Raw genomic sequence first — 18,556 nt, 5'->3', positions numbered from 1 at the left:
AGGAGTGGCTTGTAGTGACTGAGATGCTTGACTAATAGAAGGGAAATCTAGGTGCTTATCTTCCCGTAGGAATAGAAGCCATATGGATGACTTTGACTGTGAAGTCAAAACTCATCTATCGCCCTTCATTGACTAGGCCAGCATAGTAGATCATGATGCATTCCCATCAGTAAAGAGTCCTTTATTTTCAAGGCTCCTGCTGATTTTGATTCAAGCTGATGCTTATTGGTTAAATATTAACACAATCATCATATAGTTTCATCTGCATTTATATACTGATTGTTTTTAGTTTATTTCAATTCTGTCTCAATTAACAATAAATTCCTATTATTAGATTTTCTTAGTTTACCACACCAGGTATTGTGATATAGTGAACGGGACTAGGGCCAGAGAGATTCAGATTCAAGTCCTCTGTCAGCCATGGATGGTCCATGGGTGACCTTGGATGAATCATTCTCTCTCAGTCCAACCTAACTCATAAGATTGTTATGAGGGAAATTCGAAAGAAGTGCCAGGTACCCTGTCTTGAGCTCCTGCAGGAAAGATGGGATATAAACCTAACTAATAAATAAATAAATAACAAATAAAAATGAAGCTGTTTATTCCAAGAGTTCCAATAATTATTACATACAGTTTATTTCCTGCTATTTTGTTTACACAGGAGCTTTTGGGGGGGGAAAGTGTTACAAGATTTCTAATATTGGAAAACCTGCCACTTTTGTTATGATTTACTTTTAGGCTTTAGAAATACAGTGTCACTGAGTTTGAGGTACTAATGAACTACCTTTTTTAATGTTGAAACAGCTGTTACTAGAACATTTGGAGTGCCTTGTTTCAAGACATGAAAGGTCGCTGAGAATGACGGTGGTGAAACGCCAAGCACAGTCTCCCTCAGGAGTTTCCAGTGAAGTTGAAGTTCTGAAAGCATTGAAATCTTTGTTTGAGCACCATAAGGCTTTAGATGAAAAGGTACAGTATGGAAATAAATGCTTGCATATACGTTGCATATTCTCTTTGCTTCCCCTAGTCTGAAGATTTGCTCCTCATTCTTTTGACATATGTGAAGATGATCATTTCAGGACTTTATTCCCCACCTCGTCTTTTTGTTGTTGTTGTTGTTCTTGAAATAGCAACAGAGGCAAAAACTATATGTCAAAATGTTATGATGATCGTGACAAGCCTTTATATTAAACAGATGTGATGTGTCCTTCGGTGAAGTCAGTGCCAGACCATTCAGAAGAACTAACTTTTTTGAGGATTTGTATATTCCCCCTTTTTTTCTGTCCTAAAATAGCAAACATTGAAGTATTGCTACATTTTTATAACTTTTGAAGCTCATTTATTAATTCCCAGAGCAGACATCACCAGCGTATAAGAGGGGAGTCTTTTCATATTATCAGACGAGTCATGTATTTCTCTTTGCAAGTTTTTGAAAGAAAGTCCATACTTTCAAACATTTCAGATATTTGAAACATTTTTTTTTCATGATAATGATGAGGAAAAGAATTAAAATACAACCTTAATATTCTGTGTTCATTGTGTTCCTCTGATAACAATCCTGTGAGGAAGGCTGATCTGAGAAAGACTATTTTACCCTAAACTGAATTCCACTTAATTAAATATTTGCTTGAAGTGCTTTGTTCTTTTGTATTAATTTACTTTGCTAAGAGCCTGCCTTCCATATCAAAGAGCCAATGAAGAGTATCAAGCTGTCAGTTTATTATCAACATTTAAAAGATACATTTTACAGTTGCAGTATATGAAATATCAGATTGTACATGGCATGGTGCCTAGTGAGGAAATTAGATTTTAACTTTAATAGTATGACTAGCAGACCTATATATTTGAAAGACCTTATTTTTAATGCTAATTTAGTACAAAAGTGTCACAATAAGAAAGTAAATGATAGGATAATCTGAGGGAACACCTGCTGCCAGCATCAAGCTCTCTTCGTCCTGTGTGCTCCCACAGGTAGGGCCTTCTCAGGATACCGCCGGTTAAGGAATGCCAGCGGGTTATTCCAAGGAGAAGAGCGTTCTCTGTGGGCACGCCGGCCCTATGGAACCAACTCCCCATGGAACTTAGGACTGCCCCCGACCTTCGCTCATTTCGCCAGGACCTGAAAACTTGGCTCTTCGAGCTGTCTGGCCCAGGCTGAGGGGTTTTAATTTTATTGGGTTTTAGTTTAAATTTTGGGGACTTGATTTAATTAATTTTTAATCTGATTTTAATTTTTGTATGTTTGTTTTAACCCTCCCTGTAAACCGCCCTGAGTCCTACGGGAATAGGGCGGTATATAAATTTAATAAAATAAATAAATAAATAAATAATGTTTCTCCACTTTGCATGCTGAAGCATTGATTAAAATAAGTTTTGCTTCTCACTTCTGATATGCATTGGAGATAGCAGATACATCACATGTACAGAAATCTATTCTGAATAATCTGGGGAATCCTAACCAATAAAACTAATCTTCATATGAACAAAATGCCCAAAGCTCTGAGCCCCTAATGCAATATCCATAGAGGCGATTCCACTCATGTAGTGTTCAAGCTGTGTACTTCCAAACGAGTCAATTAATCACAGTTAATTTGTTTTACTATATACTAGTAAAGCTCTTGTTGTGACATTAAACTGGGTAAAACAGTTCATGATGCAGGCACCAATTTTTGAACCAAGATAACTTCAAATGGCCTAATTTACAGAATGTGTCCAAAATCCAGGACTTATGACTCCCAGGGAATGAAATTTAGGGAAGTTGTGGTTGCTTCAGTGTGTTGGCTGCTGCTGGGCTGGGATGTCTAATTGTCTTTTAAATGAAATCTATGGAAATAATACTTACTAGGTATAATAATAATAATAATAATAATAATAATAATAATAATAATAATAACAACAACAACAACAACAACAATAATAATAATAATAATAATAATAATAATAATAATAATAATAATGCTGGAAGGGACCTTGGAGGTCATCTAGTCCAACCCCCTGCTCAGGCAGGAAACCCTATACCATTTCAGGCAAATGGCTGTCCAGTCTATACCAATAGATTTCTGGTTTGTTTTCAGAAATATTAACGATTACATATAAATTTAGAATGTTATCAAAACACATTTACTGTTTCTTTTATTTGAAATGAATCTTACAGTTATAGATATGATAGAGGACTAACAAACTATTGAAAATAATATTATTCCACCATTCAAACAATATTATAAAGTCCCAGGAAACCTTTACGTTTCCATAGTGATTAAATTTAATCTTTGTAATCAGAATTTACATAATGCATTATTGCTGGAAATGGTCTTTGGAGACCCGTATATTTTATAATTTAATTTCACTTTGCAAAATCAGATACCCTCCCCCCAAAGCTACACACCATTAGAAAGATAGCAATGTAGTGTGTTCTTATAGCACATAATGAATAAACCATTAGCCTGAACATTCAACAAAGAATTTATTTTAGTAAGTAAAAATCTCTCCCTCCCCCAACCATATAATAACTTTTCAGCATTCTTTTTAATACAGGATAGAGATTGAAAGTTTTCTTACCTATTGACAAAATAAGTGACAACCATTGTAACATTAGTACATTGATTGCTTAGTTAATTCTATATATTCCAACATCCTAGAACAGTGGTGGCAAACCTTTTAGATACCGAGTGCCCAAACTGCAACCCAAACCCCACTTATTTATCGCTGGGTGCCAGGTGGGCATGGCCCACTGGGTGGGTGTGGCTGTGGTGGTCATGGAAGATTGGGTGGATGTGCCCAAGGTGGGTGTGGTCACCTCAATGTTGCTCATGGGGAGGGACACCTGTGGGGGTGGGCAGGGTTGGGGGAGCTCCAGGAGTCTCTGGCAGGTGGGACGGTAGGCAGGAGACTCATCCTGTGGGGTGAGGCAAGGCAGGGTGGGGGTGCCATTGCCATGGGGCAAGGCAAGGGCTGGAGCAGCTGCTGCCTGACACCATCGGTCCCCGCACACAGAGGCCAGCGAGCGCATGGGGGGCAATGGTGTCTGTCAGAAGCCACAGCCTGCCGGCCCCTCAACAGGCTCACTCTGGGGCTCCACAGCCCATCGCCAGCAGTTCAAAGAAGCTGCCTCCGAGATGAATGGTCAGCCAACAGCTGAGGAGGTGATGCAGTGGGTCATGCCTCGGAAAAGGAGAGCATGCAAGGCCAGGAAGAACAGGATGGGGGGAGGGAAACCAGCCGTGCCAGGATGCATTCAGCCACATGGGACCTCAGCAAATTAGCAGGCGGCTGGTTGAAGAGGGACAGTTGCCACTTCTGGGGCCTGGCGTGAGTGCCCACAGAGAGGGCTCTGAGTGCTGCCTCTGACACCCGTGCCATAGGTTCGCCACTACTGTCCTAGAAGTAGACTGAATTCAGCAGACTGAATTGCTTGATGCCTAACAATATATCAAGCTACATAACCCAAAGCTAAACTGATTTTTCATTGTTTCAGAAAAAAGGTATTCTTCTGATGTTACACTGACAATTATATAGAAGCTCAATTTGCAATTTATAATTCTTTATAAAAAAGGATACTTTTCAGATTATGGAAATGAAATGCTTATTACTGTCAAGACAAAGCAGTCCCTGGTCTTCATAGAAAAGTTAGAGTCTGTAATTTTTGTTAGATGAAAATGAAATGTCTACATTTAGGAGGAAAGGATAAAAATGCATATTTAGATTTAGATCACTGGGCACATGTAAGCCAGTTTAGCATGAGTTTAGCACTTCCCTCTCCATTTCCCTTTTCCAGCTTGATTGGATATAGATAAGTATTTGCTTGCATTTTGAACAACGTTGTTGTTTACTTGATTGTAAGAACCATGGTGATGCGGTAGTTAGAATGCAGTGTTGCAGACTAATTCAACTCACTGCCAGGAATTCGATCCTGAATGGCTCAAGATTGACTCAGTCTTCCATCCTTCTGAGGTCGATAAAATGAAGAGCCACATTGTTGGAGACAATATGCTGACTCTGTAAACTGCTTAAAGGTAAAGGTAAAGGATCCCCTGCACATGTGTGCTAGTTGTTTCCGACTCTAGGAGCCAGTGCTCATCTCCGTTTCAAAGCCAAAGAGCCAGCACTTGTCCGAGGACGTCTCCGTGGTCATGTGGCCGGCATGACTAGACGCCAAAGGCACACGGAACGCTGTTACCTTCCCACTGTAGTGCTCCCTATTTTTCTACTTGCATTTTTACATGCTTTCGAACTGCTAGGTTGGCAGAAGCTGGGACGAGTAACAGGCGCTTCACTCTGTTACGCAGCACTCGGGATTCGACCCACCAAACTGCCGACCATCTGATCGACAAGCTCAGCATCCTAACCCACTGAGCCACCGCGTCCCTTCTTAAACTGCTTAGAGAGGGCTATAAAGTGCTATGGAATGGCATATAAATCTAAACGCCATTGCTATTGCTATTACTGTATCTCAGCTGGGATTCCCAGGTTAGTTTTCTTTTCTGAATAAGTCAGACATCATTATCCAGTGCTGAAGTTGGTTTCTTCTGAGAAGTCATGTTTGAAACTAATATCTTTTTCCAATTTGTACATTTTGAAAAATCATTAATTGAAAATGGAAGCAAACACTTCCAATCTCCTTATAGTCACAATGGAAGAGAAGAGAAGAGGGTGAATGTCCTTCAAAAATGACGGTATAGTACTGGTGTGAACAATGCAAAGTCACAGGCAAAAGAACAGGCCCATTTTTGTAATCTTCAAGGTTGTTCCAAACAGCATTTCTCAAAAGTAATAATACAGTTTTTATGGAGACAAATGAAAATTGTTCTATAAATCCTTTTTTTAAGAGAAAGGAAATAATCCCAGAAAATTTATGGAGGGGAAAAAAAGAGAAACTTTTGGTTCAGCCTGTTTGTGTAATGTGGACTGGTAACAGAAATTGATTTTTTTAAAAACTACGCTTCAGGCACCTGGATATAGATTGATGGTCCGCTATAGTGGAAATCAACTATCTTTCTTTGTATTAGTCACCTTTTCAGTGGTGGGATTCTGCCAGTTCGCACCAGTTTGGTAGAACTGGTAGCTAAGTTTTTGTTGCCCAGGCCCAGAATGAACTTCCGGAAGCGGCATCTATGTAGAGAACTGGTTTTTCACATATTTGAATACCACCACTGCACCTTTTGTTCTGCTTTTCCTCCAGGACTTCCTATACACATTCCTTTCTTCAGTTTTACCCCACAACAATACATTTTATGGTTAGTTACAAAGAGTATATCTCACCCAAAGATACAGAGTTGCTATTTTATTGTTACCATGTTTTTTTATGACTTGTGACTTTACACTTATTGCAGTCCTGCTTTTCCTTGTGTTGGGAATAAGGTCTTCTAGAATATTAGCAATGTATTTGCAAAATCTACCTACAAAGTGGAAATAGAGATGAGTAGAAAGATTCCCTAGAGAAAAGATGTTCTACAGAAATAGTAAAATAAAATATAAATTGCAAAGTAAATTACTAAAATTTTATTCTGGAGAAGAAGAAGGTGGATAGAAGACAGTTGCCACTTCCGGGGCCTGGCGCGAGTGCCCACAGAGAAGGCTCTGAGTGCCGCCTCTGACACCCGTGCCATAGGTTTGCCACCACTGGGTTAGGGTAATGAAGAATGACTTAGTTGAAATAGTTGTATCTTCACCTATAAACTATCCAGTATGAAAGAGAAGAAAAGCAAGGATTCATTAGATTAAAAGAAAATATAGATAGTAAATTATTTACCAGATCAGAAAGCTATAGACTCAGCATAAATGAAATGTAAAGCTCTTGTTGCCAAGACTATTTGAATCGTTGATTGTTGGTGGGGAAAAATTGGTAATATATTCCATGTATATAGCATCTTATTACTTTAATGATGGAACCTATAAACTTCAGAGATCAAAAACAAGTTGCTACATAATATATTTTTCTTCTAGGTAAGGGAACGACTAAGGGTTTCCTTAGAAAGAGTCTCAGGACTTGAAGAGGAACTAGCAGCTGCTAATCAGGAGGTAAAAAAACATTTTTTTTGTTAATTCTAAATGAGATCAAACATTTTTTTTAAAAAAATAATTTTCTGGAAATATAAATGTAATTTATAATGAATACATTAATTTATAGAAATAGTCTAATTACAAGCAATTGTGCTATGGTATGTACTTTCTACTGGGTGTGGTGTGAGTAACAGGATATTGACTTAGAAAACTGAATGTTGACTTGAAAGTTTAAAGATTGTAAAGCAATGTGAGCATCATTGGAGCAAAATTTGGCTTTGATTGTGGTTATGGCATACAAGCTACATGTGCCAGAACAGATCATTGCTGCCCTCATCGTTAGCAAGGAATGCTGCATGTTTCCTATTAAGCAATACCATAATGAGCATTAACGCCAATATTTGTAGACTTACCCATTGATTATCATTGCACATGGGAAATTGTGCCTTGGAATGTAAGAAGAGTAAGAGTAAGTAAAAAGAGAGCAGTGGAGCAGTGGGCTAATGCCTCCTTAAGTAACACCAGCTGCCTGCAATTAGTGCAGGTTCGAGTCCCACCAGGCTCAAGGTTGACTCAGCCTTCCATCCTTCCGAGGTAGGTAAAATGAGGACCCAGATTGTTGGGGGCAATAAGCTGACTTTGTAATAATGCCGCTTGGGGGGGGGAAAGCCCTAATAAGCAGGCACATACATAGAATGAAGGCTATTGCTAAGCACATTTGATTTGCTAAGCACATTTGATTTGTGCTTCTTAGATTGTAAGCCGCCCTGAGTCTTCGGAGAAGGGCGGGATATAAATGGGATTAAAATAAAATAAAATAAAATAAATAAATAAATGAAAGTATAGTATAGTTGATGAATACATTTAAAGAAATGAAGGTTTAGATTTGAATAAACTGTCTAAAATGTACAGAATTATGTATGAACTTTCAAGTTGTGAGCTTTCAACAAACAAACAAACCTGTTTGCAACTCCAACCTAGAAGGTTCTGGAAGTCGGGAAAAGGTAGAAAAGGGTTAGTTTATGGTGTGCTGCGCACTATGCTTGGCAGTAATATCAACCAAGCCTCCAATTTCCATAGATTGGGTGGATAAGAAAAAAATACATTGAGCCACGCATGAGCTTGGGACCACTGAGAAAGGGAGTTCATACCCATCTCTCCCTAAACATCCTTAGAAAGGTTTGCAGTAGGGAAATAAGGCAGTGCAAGAATGGCTGATAGGACCAGCATGCACCTCATCCCTCTGCCTGTTGGGGCAGTGGAGCAGTGATGCCTGGTTGCCTTGCCAGTGGCCCTTCTTTAATGAGGGTCACAATGGCCCATGGGACAACTGTCCTGGTCTGGGGGTAAGGGGCAAGAGGAAGCCAAGGCAGTCACTACTGTTCAGAGGGCATAAGGGTTAGGGCACAATTTGTTTTATTCTTGTTGGCCTTGCAAACAAAACAGACTTATAAACAAAATATTGGAATGTAACCCATTTGTAAGAACAGCACTGAACATATGTATCCATTGGTGCCCTCTAGACTATTCTGGGTGTGAAAGTAGAGACTCATAGGATGGTGGTAGTTGCATATTATGCTCCAGTAATAATGTTAATGGGAGAGCCATAGATAAATTTGGAGAATAAACTGTGCAACTTTCTGAATGAATGGAATCTAGAATATTAGGTGGCATTAAAAGCTAGATGCAAGCATTACTAAACATACAGGGGAAAAAATTAGTGGGTCATTTAAAAATCCATTAATGAATTAAAGCAGTATTTGTTGACTCTCTGCTTAGGAAAAGGTCTGTTCTGAATATGTGTTTTCAGTCTATGATTATCCATGTGTGCACATGGAAAAGGACAGAACAGTTAATTAAAAGAGGTAAAGAAAATGCAACACGTTTCAATAGCTGCTGTATGTTATTCAAAAGGGTACAAGAGATTACAGTGAGCAAAAAAAGCCCCATAAGGAATACTTGGTGGTGACTTTGGAAGTTGTTTAAAGGATGCAAATGTGCTTGTATTTTTTTATTGTAGATTATGTCATGTTCAAGAAATCAAACTATTTATAACAAACATTAAGTAGATTGATGTAAATGGGAATATGGAGTACAAATTATTATATATTGGTCAAGATAACTTTGTTTGACAGAGAAAATGGGCTGAATAATAATAAATAAATTACTAGAAAAATTAGAGCAAGTAAATGAATTGTGGCACCTTGACAGAATGTTTCCTGAACTTGAAAAAAATGGAGAAATATAAGATATGAAAATATTTTTAAAAATGGAACATCAAGCAAATCCACTCAGAGTTTTTACCTGGATCATAAATGACTAGCTCAAATTACTTTGGACACATTGTGTGAAGACCCAGCTCTTTTAAGAAGACCATAATTCTGGGAAACATGGAAGGAAAGAAAAAAAACCTGACCTGAAGTAACCTCATCATCACAAGACCCATCACAAGCCTCTTCTGATTACTCGGCACAAGACCCTCACTTGACACACCCACACCTGAAGCCCTTATAAATAGAAGAGCACTGACATAGACATCCCCTAAATGCGGCTGAAGATGTTACCTAGCCTGGTAATGAAACGTTTGGAAACTAGCCCATAAGCTCAGAGAAGGATCCTTCACCCTCAAAATAGCATGCCTCTAGCCAATTTGTTGTATCGACATAAGAATTGGGTTTGTCAGGAGAAAGATAAATACAAGTTTACTGTATAATTCTGATTTCTTAAGTCAATGAGGTAAATCAAGAATGAACAATAAAATGAATGGGTTCCTTTAGTTTGATCACTGTATGTCATAAAGAGAATGAACAAGGATCATATTACAGAACAAGTGTCTGAAGGAAGAATCAATGTATTAAGAGGAAGGGAGATCTGAGAAAGTAGTGGTTAGTGGAATGAACAAAATTCTGAAAAACAGGCAGGTGAAAAGTTTAAAAGCAGAAAAGGAATACATGAATTGGTGTAAGGACGTGCTAGAAGCAAGGATAGTTTTCAAGAGTAGAAGGGTATAAGTATAGTGAATTGTATTGTCATAGATTATATTTCTTTTCCCTTTCTCTTATTTTATGCCTTTAATTTCTTTTTTTATTATTTCTTATTTCTTTTCTGTACTTGGTATAATGTTGCTTACCTCAGAAGGAAACGCCATAATGGTAATGTACTATGGCCTATGTACTATATTATACACGATAACTATGTGTATACTTTGTTTGTCATAAGTTGTAGTCATCATGTGTCTTTAGAATGTACAGAAGTCAAAAGAATAATTTTGACTCACATTTAAAAAAAAACGTAAGTTATTATGTTCAAAATTTTGTATATTTTCTGCAGCATTACTCTCACCCATGTAATAAGCTATTGATTAGTTGCCCACCCAGATTTTAGGTAATGCAGCCAATTGGCATCAAGGCTGGGCAAGAAAGGACAACAGATACAATTGTAGGGTTTTAGACAGAAGCTAAAAAGAGCTTCGTAATTCCACCACTGTGCTCAGAATTGGTCAGGGAATATAGAAATAATTGGTCTGCCCCAAACAAGAAAAAGATAAATTTTAGGGAGTTTAAAAATAAATCCTCCAAAAACTAGCCAGTATTATTTATCATAATTTAAGACCATCTCCTTCACCTGTAAAAGAAAAGAAACATTAACATGCAGGGATTTGCTTAGTTTGCCCATAGAATTGTCCATAGAATTGTTCAATGCAAGAAAGGTACATAGGAGGAAAGCTCTGTCTGAACATTAATTTTCACTTGCAGCTTCTTTCCCTAAAGAGTTATTTCCTAAAACATTTCTTTGTTTCTGTAGGGAATAAAACTGTAATAGCACTCGTAGAAAACATTCAGGAGAATTTATCTTGCAGAAAATAGTGCCAATTTATAAATTAAGTTTACTGAGATTTGCAAATCAGTTTCCCCAAATCAGTTCCTTTTATAAAGCAGTTGCATAAAAAATTATTATTTAAAGGTAGTTAAATTATTTTACTCCATATATTAGTTAGGAAGGAATCTATTGGAACATTTTTTGAAACAGGACATTTTCCTCTAATGATGATAACTTTATTGTCACTTTGAATGTACACCAATCGGCATACATCAAAATGAAATTTCGTTGCATACAGCTCTCAAAGGGTCACCACCTCCGATATATACTTCTTGTTCGTGGCCCGCTCAAATTTCACATTGTCCATTTTAGTCTCTAGGGAGTGAACGATGGCACAGAGGACAGATAGAAATGGGGCTCCATGTGGATTAGCCCTCAAATTTGCTTGTATTCTGACAACCTCGCCTTCTTTCCTTTTTCTGATCCTGACTCTTCCACCTTTTCCTTAAAGAGGCCTTGCTTCTTTTCGCCCCTGGAGCACGCTGCCACCGCCACCAACTCCTCCAAAAGCCTCTCTCTCTTCCTCTGGGCCTGCCGACAGCCTCATCCAGTTCCTTCGCTCCATAAGCTCCAGGTCCTCTCCTCCTCTGCCTTCTCTGGAAACAGCCCTGATTTGCAATACAATCCATCACTGGGCCAGCAGTCAGATCTTGCTGCTGGTAGAACAAATTCAAACAGTGCCAACGACTTTTAACGGTCTCACCAACAGTTCCAAAACAACTAGAAACTCGCCATGCCAGCAAAGATTGTCGGTCGTATGTCGTATGTTACCTTAGTTCCACCATGTTGCTCAAACACATTAAAATCTTCCTGATCATGTGGCCTATAGCCCTTACTATCCCTCCCAAAACTATTTGCCTTCAAGAGCCAATGCAGCCGCAGCCATTCCAGGCGCCGCCATCTTAGGGCAACTCATCTTAATGAGTTGAATCATGAAGAAGCTTGTTCCAGAATGAGAGTAATATTGTCTTATGATGATGCCAGGTCTCTCTTGCAGACCATCCGTGGTGCATGGAGGTGGAACTTCACAGTGAATCTTCTGGGATTCACTTAGCCTGGAATGTCTGCTATGACACCAAGCCCTCATGACTGACAGCTGGCCTTTGACCCTTCATGATTATTTATGTTGTGGACACCTCTCTTTTATAACTGATTTTTGGAGTGGGAATATCAGCTCCATGTTAGACTGAAGGCAGAAGTTTTCTAGAAAATCAATATTTCCATTTGTATACAATACTTGTGATTTACTAAAGCTAACGATTTAGCGGTGAGAGGTGGGAGGAGTCCAGTGGTTTCATTTGTTTACCTCAGAAGTTATCCATGATCATGACAAAGATTTTTCCACGTTTAATTTTATTGTTTTGAAAACAAATAGTAGTAGTATTAAAATTACTAATAATATTTAAGCTTTGATTCCATTTTACTATCAAGGCTCTAAGAATCACTTCTTGATTTTTTTTCTAGAGAATATTATTCTAGACTACGCCAAGATACTGTAAACATTTTTGAAAATGATTTAAATGTTTCAGAATGTAAGATTGTAAAGCAAAGGTAGGGAACCTTTGGCCCTTCATTTGTTGTTGGATTGAATTCCTGCCATCCCTGGCATTTGTAATTCTGCTTGGAACTGATGGGTTTTGGAATCTAACAAAATCTGAAGGGGTACAGATTCTTCCATTCTTTGACAGACAGAGAGAGAATCCATATACCAAGGGATGGGAAGTTTCATTATGACCTCTTTTCTTCTATAATATGAAAGTTGTATGAAATTATTCCCTTTGCATATGGTTGAGTAACTGTTTGATCAAGTTATTCTAATTATTTATTAGTTTTGATGAAAAATTAAATTAATCATTATTTTATTAGAAGCTAGCTAGCCACTCCCAACATTACTTTAAAATCTCTGATAAAAGTGCCATATTAATGTGGAAAGATGCCTGATTCTGACCAGATGTATATTTTGTGGTTTATATATATTATATATAAGGCCACCTGCAGATAAGCCAACTCTCAACATCTTTGTATGCTTCAGTTATCACAATGAACTTAACCACTGGTCAAAGAGGCACATTTGTTTATAATATTTTGGTTAAGAATTTGAGGATCAGATGATCTTTTGGGGCCTTATCTGCAAGTATGGATACTTTCTGCAAACATATATATTATATGAGAAAGAATACAACACAATGCCACCAGGGTATGTATGCATCAGTACTAAAATGCATATAGTGGTATTGGAATTTCCTGTATGGTAGTATGGAAAGTTTATGTTTCCTCTTTGATTTTTTGTCCTGTGGACCTTCAGTATCACTATGCCAAATTCCTAATAATATAAATGACTAATTCTAAAATTGTCACACCTCTGGGAATCTGATGTGACTGCAGTCTTGTGTTAGGGGACTTAAACCTCTAAAAATAAATGAAATATAGTAAGGTGTTAATGGCTTAGAGTAGTGTTAATATGTTAAACAATGTTCTAAATATGAACTTTATTATCAGGTTCACTCTTTGACATAATATGATATAAAAAAGCTTTTTGTGTTGCATAGCATCCTTTACCTTGGTTTAGCTATAGCTCCACAGGAACTCTGCAATGCAACTTCAGTAAACTAACCTGTCAGAAATTGCTTAATAAATACATAACAATTTTAAATAGAGAAAAATTGTCTGCTAATGAAAAATTAATGGCTTGGAAATATATAGAGTCTAAACCTAGATACTGAATCAAGTAGGTTTGACAGTTCTTATAATGATTTTAGCTTTCCTCTAACAATTTTTTTAGGTAGCACAATAAAAAATATAGAACACTGTGTGAGTGTGTATTAATGATATCTATTAATGAAATGTCAGAGAGGGTATTTTCTTGCTGGAGTAATTTAAATTAAAGCTTGTTAATTTTTTGCCATATATTCAAATTATTATAAATCTTCTTTAAGCATCCTTGGGATGTTTTGCCCAGGGCATATTATGTTAATTAAATTACAAACAGAAATATATATTGTTATTTTTCCTTATTGAAACTGACAAGAAATATTCCTATTTAAAATACTCATATTTCAAAATGTAAACATTAAAATCCCATATGGTATTCATTGCTCAAGATTTTTTTCATATAAAATATACTATGTTTCAAGAACTCTTTGACTGTATAAGGCCATTTTGTCCACGGTGCCTCCACCATTTACTTCACTGCATGTAGAAAAATAAAGAATACATGAATAGTATTATAGGATTAATTGCTGTCAGACTTCCAAAGTAAACTAGACAAGAAACATGACTAGATGAGGTAATTCTACTTTATTGTAAGGATACCTTAACAAGATCTTGCAAGTCTGAAAATACTAACTTCCCACCACTGCTTTTGATCCATTAGGGTGGGTCCTTCCTCAATTTCTTTCTCTGATGATTAAGCCACTGGGGGCTCCTGTCTCTCGTCTGATTGTTTCCTAGGCAGCACCTCTTTCCCTCCTCCCACAAGGTCATCCACACATTCCATTACAATACCAAAGTAAAGATTTACAACTAAATATGTTCATTTGAATGTGATGTATTGAAAATTTCTCACTTGGCCAACAACTCTTGATCCCTTTATCCATATTAAGTAACTCAATGGGAGCAGTCTGTTCAAATTAGAAGTAAATGGCAATTTCAAAAGCCATTTGGTAAAGTCTTTATAATATGTCTATATCTTACAAATGCATTTCCAAAATCAAAATGAGAATGACTTTGAACATTATGAAATTCAAAATCTGTATAAAGAACATAGTATTATCTCAATTATTGGCATCTTCAAGATATTAAGCACAAGGTGAAGGTCTGACCCAAAACGTTTTATTCAGCCTATATCATCTATGTAGATGTACTATGTACTGTACATTTATGTACTATATATTCTATATCTATGTACTATGTACAATTATATAGCAATAATACAGGAAATCTTCTGCATCTTGGTGAAGAACAAGCATAATTATTTTGCCCACAGTAAAAGGTAAATCTGTTTGTTGGGAGGAAAGGGAAACTGGGTGTTTTCAAATTAAAACAATTCAAAATATTATAAACACCTACTTAAACCTTTTAATTATATTATAAATCAAATTAAATCATTGTAGCATGTACTAGACAATTTAACTGGAAGCCAATTTTCACTCAGTATAATTAGACTGGCATAATTTAATGCTTTTTACATATGGTTTTAAATATGCTGTAAATTAATGAAAAGAGCATTAATCTATTAGGAGAGAATAATAATAACACTCTGCTAGAAGTAGTACCATAGTAGAGTGCTGGACTTTCCTAATATAAGAAGGCAGGCATGATTTTTGGCCTCTATGCCTTAAAAAACTAACCAATAGATTGCATTTTATTTTATGTATATCTATATTATGGCTTTTGTGTTATTACGGCTCTTTGTACATTGTACAGAGTCTTTTGAGTGAGGGAGATGAGCAGTTTCCAAATATACAAAATAAAAAAGGAAATTAATTTGTCTTAGCTCCGGGGTCGGCAACCTTGGCTCTTTTATGACTCGCGGACTTCAACTCCCAGAATTCCTGAGCCAGCTATGCTGGCTCAGGAATTCTGGGAGTTGAAGTCCTCGAGTCATAAAAGAGCCAAGGTTGCCGACCCCTGTCTTAGCTTATAGAAATTTCTGTCCTGTAAACATATGATTACAGATTATAAATTGAATAATCTGTTATAATGAATGGGAGAAAAAATGTTAAATATTCATTTGCTAAGAAACATACATGAAAATTGTGTGAAAAGTAATCTTATTTTCCAGGTCTTTGAAAAATAGTACTTCAGAGCTATTATATATTGTGTTGTGTCTTTTGTGTTTAGATCTCATCACAAATTGTTCTTTCTGTAAAATCTGCTGTAGTATTCCATTTCTTGGATTGAGATTATATGCAGAGTTTACTGAAGATTTAACTCATTTCTATATACTTTAGATGAGTGGGTTGATCCAACTGTCTCTTCTTCTATGTTTTTGCAATTTTTCCCTGCTACTGGCAGTTGATGTTTCCCCAATAAGAGAAAATTTTGTGAAATTAACTAGCAGTAGTAGTAATAGTTGCAGATTTAGCAACTTTAAAAGTTCATATTGGAATATATTAACAGGAGAATAGAGTCCAGATCTTTGAACGTGATTACAGGTAGTCCTCAAATTACAATTACAATTGAGCCCAACATTTCCACTGCTAATCAAGACAGTTGTTAAATGAGTTTTGCCCCATTTTATGACCTTTATTGCCACAATTGTTATGTGAATCACTGCAGTTGTTAAGTTAGTAAGATAGTTAAGTGAATCTGGCTTCCCCATTGACTTTGCTTGTCAGAAGGTCACAAAAAGTGATCATATGACCCAGGGCACTGCATCCATCATAAATACATGCCAGTTGCAAAGTATCTGAATTTTGATCAAATCATGGGGACCCTGCAGTAGTCGTAAATTAATGGTTTGTAAATTGAGGGCTACCTGTATTGCCCTAGTCATGTCCACCATATCATTCTCTATCAAGAACATCAAGAAGTATATAATTTGTATTGTTCCTCAAAATCCCCCTACCATTTGTACCACTTTTTAAAATGGATAAGAGAAGGTTTCCTGTAGTATCTCAAAGGCACCAAAGCACCATCTATGGCCATCACAGGCACCTTGTAACACTTAGTGTAGTGATATGATTCTTGCCTGCAGGGAAAGTTTCTGAACTTTCTCATCAGGAATCTCTGCTACAATAAGATAGAATTTGAAAATATAATCTGGGCTTGAATGTACTCTGAGAAAAACAATGTGTAACAAATCAGTCAATATGCCAGTCATCCTGAAAATTAGACCATAGGGTGATAATAAGTCTTTGGAAATTTTGTATCTTTTCTTTCCATATCCATGCATTGGTGGCTTATTTTCTCAAGTGTGGGAGAAAATTCTAACCATCAATTATTAGTTACTGACAATACTACCTACTACAGTGTTCCCCAAATTTTCTAGGTTGGTGGCCCAGGGAGGGGGGAAAGGGGGATGGTTTTGTGTGAGGGGCAGGCTTGTGTGCACACCCCTTCATTTGTGAGAGCAGCGGGCACCGGCATTCGCCGCTCACACGAGTGGAGTGTAAGCACCGGTGCCTGCCGTTTGCATGTGCCAGCCCACCACTCACATGGCCCAATTGCAAATAGCCCATGGCCCAGTAGTGGGTGGTGGCCCACAATATGGGGACCCCTGATCCACTTAGACAAGCAGTCAATTTCTATTTAATTCTATATTGCATCTTCCATTTAGTGTGATTGCTGTTGTGAAAGTCTGCAGCTGTCTTGTACAAAGGCACAATTAAATTGGTTCTACTCCAACAGGTTCATTTTTCCCCCCTTGTTATTTCACTGTTCTATAACCTAATGATGAAATAAATCCAATCTTGGAAACATTGCAGACTCAGCAATTTACTGTTGTTTTGGTAGTTAAGTATGGTAACTTTACAGCCTTCTGCTACATGACCCCTGGACATTGCAACCATAATAAATACATGCCAGTTGTCAAGCATCTGAATTTTGATCATGTGACTATGGGGATGCTACAAGGGTCATAAGTGGTTGTAAGTAAAAGATTACCTGTATTCCGCTCTGTTTTGCTTCTCCCAGTTGGAATAATGTGATTGGCTCTAAATGAACACATAGTCTAAAAGGACATTGACAAATGGAGTAACTTCTGCACATGGTGAGGGGGACTACCATCCAAGTTCTAAACTGAAGGAGAAAAGAATAGCACTTTTCAGATACTGTAACTAATGTGTCATCAGATCGAGGGAGGAGCCACTGATTTTTCTGTTGCCCCAGAGACCATCTGTAGAATCTTTGGTTGAAACTACAGGTAAGAAAATTCAGATTAGGAGAAACTGTTTTACAGTAAGAACTGCCAGCCAGAATACTGTAGTTTGCCTTATGAAGTTCTGTGTTCCTTTTTACTGAGAGTCTTTAAACAGAGATTAGATGACCATCTGTCCAAAATGTTTGAGCAGTTCCTTCACTAAGCAGGGATTGGTTTAGATAACTTCTGAGTTTCATTTCAACTCTTTGATTCCATAAGGATATTAAAACTGATAATCAGTTTGGTCTATTAGTAAGGCACTGAACTAGGAGCAGAGAAACACAAGTTCTAGACGTTTCTTTGTCCAGCTGGGTCAAAGCAATGGAAAGCCATTTCTGAAAAATGTTTTGCCAAGTAAACCTAAAGATTTATCCATGTAGTTTCCAAGAGTCAAGAGTGACTCAAAGGAAAAATACGCTCATGTGCAAAATAATATGTATATATACATTACATAAAATATTACCTGTAGTTACAGAGGCAATATATTTCTTGTTGCCAGTTGCTAGAGAACATAACTGAGAATGTTGTTGCATTCACATTGTGCTTGCGGGTTCCCTTTTGGTTTTTACGTGAGAGCATTCTGATATTGATAAGACTTGGTCTGATTGAGTATTACTCTCCTTCTTATGTCATGGATATGAAATAAAGCTAACAAAACTAAACTGGCAGATTCTGCAGTCTTATTTAGCTCTGTCACATCAAGTGAGAAACTTCAACTGAATTAAGAGTTTGCAAGAATTTTGAAATAAAGCTTGGGACAGTGTCCAGAATCTGGCCTTCTGTGTTCAAAACATTTATAACTCCTTTCAAATTAAA

At 37.2% G+C, this 18,556-nt stretch overlaps 1 protein-coding gene across 1 annotated transcript in view; it reads left to right on the top strand.

Moving 5' to 3' along the window:
- The window catches only part of PPFIA2 (PTPRF interacting protein alpha 2), a gene marked incomplete at its 5' end in the record, with an annotated part of 237,474 nt that overhangs the window by 127,045 nt on the left and 91,873 nt on the right, over positions 1-18,556 (top strand). Inside the window, 2 exons of the mRNA XM_083365122.1 lie at positions 805-969; positions 6,943-7,017. Of these exons, the coding sequence (XP_083221248.1) occupies positions 805-969; positions 6,943-7,017 (240 nt within the window). The remainder of the gene's footprint in view (positions 1-804; positions 970-6,942; positions 7,018-18,556) is intronic.

This window comes from Vipera ursinii (assembly GCF_947247035.1).
Source record: "Vipera ursinii genome assembly, chromosome: 6".
Taxonomy (NCBI): Eukaryota; Metazoa; Chordata; class Lepidosauria; order Squamata; family Viperidae; genus Vipera; species Vipera ursinii.
This window is presented reverse-complemented; position numbering and strand designations above follow the sequence as displayed.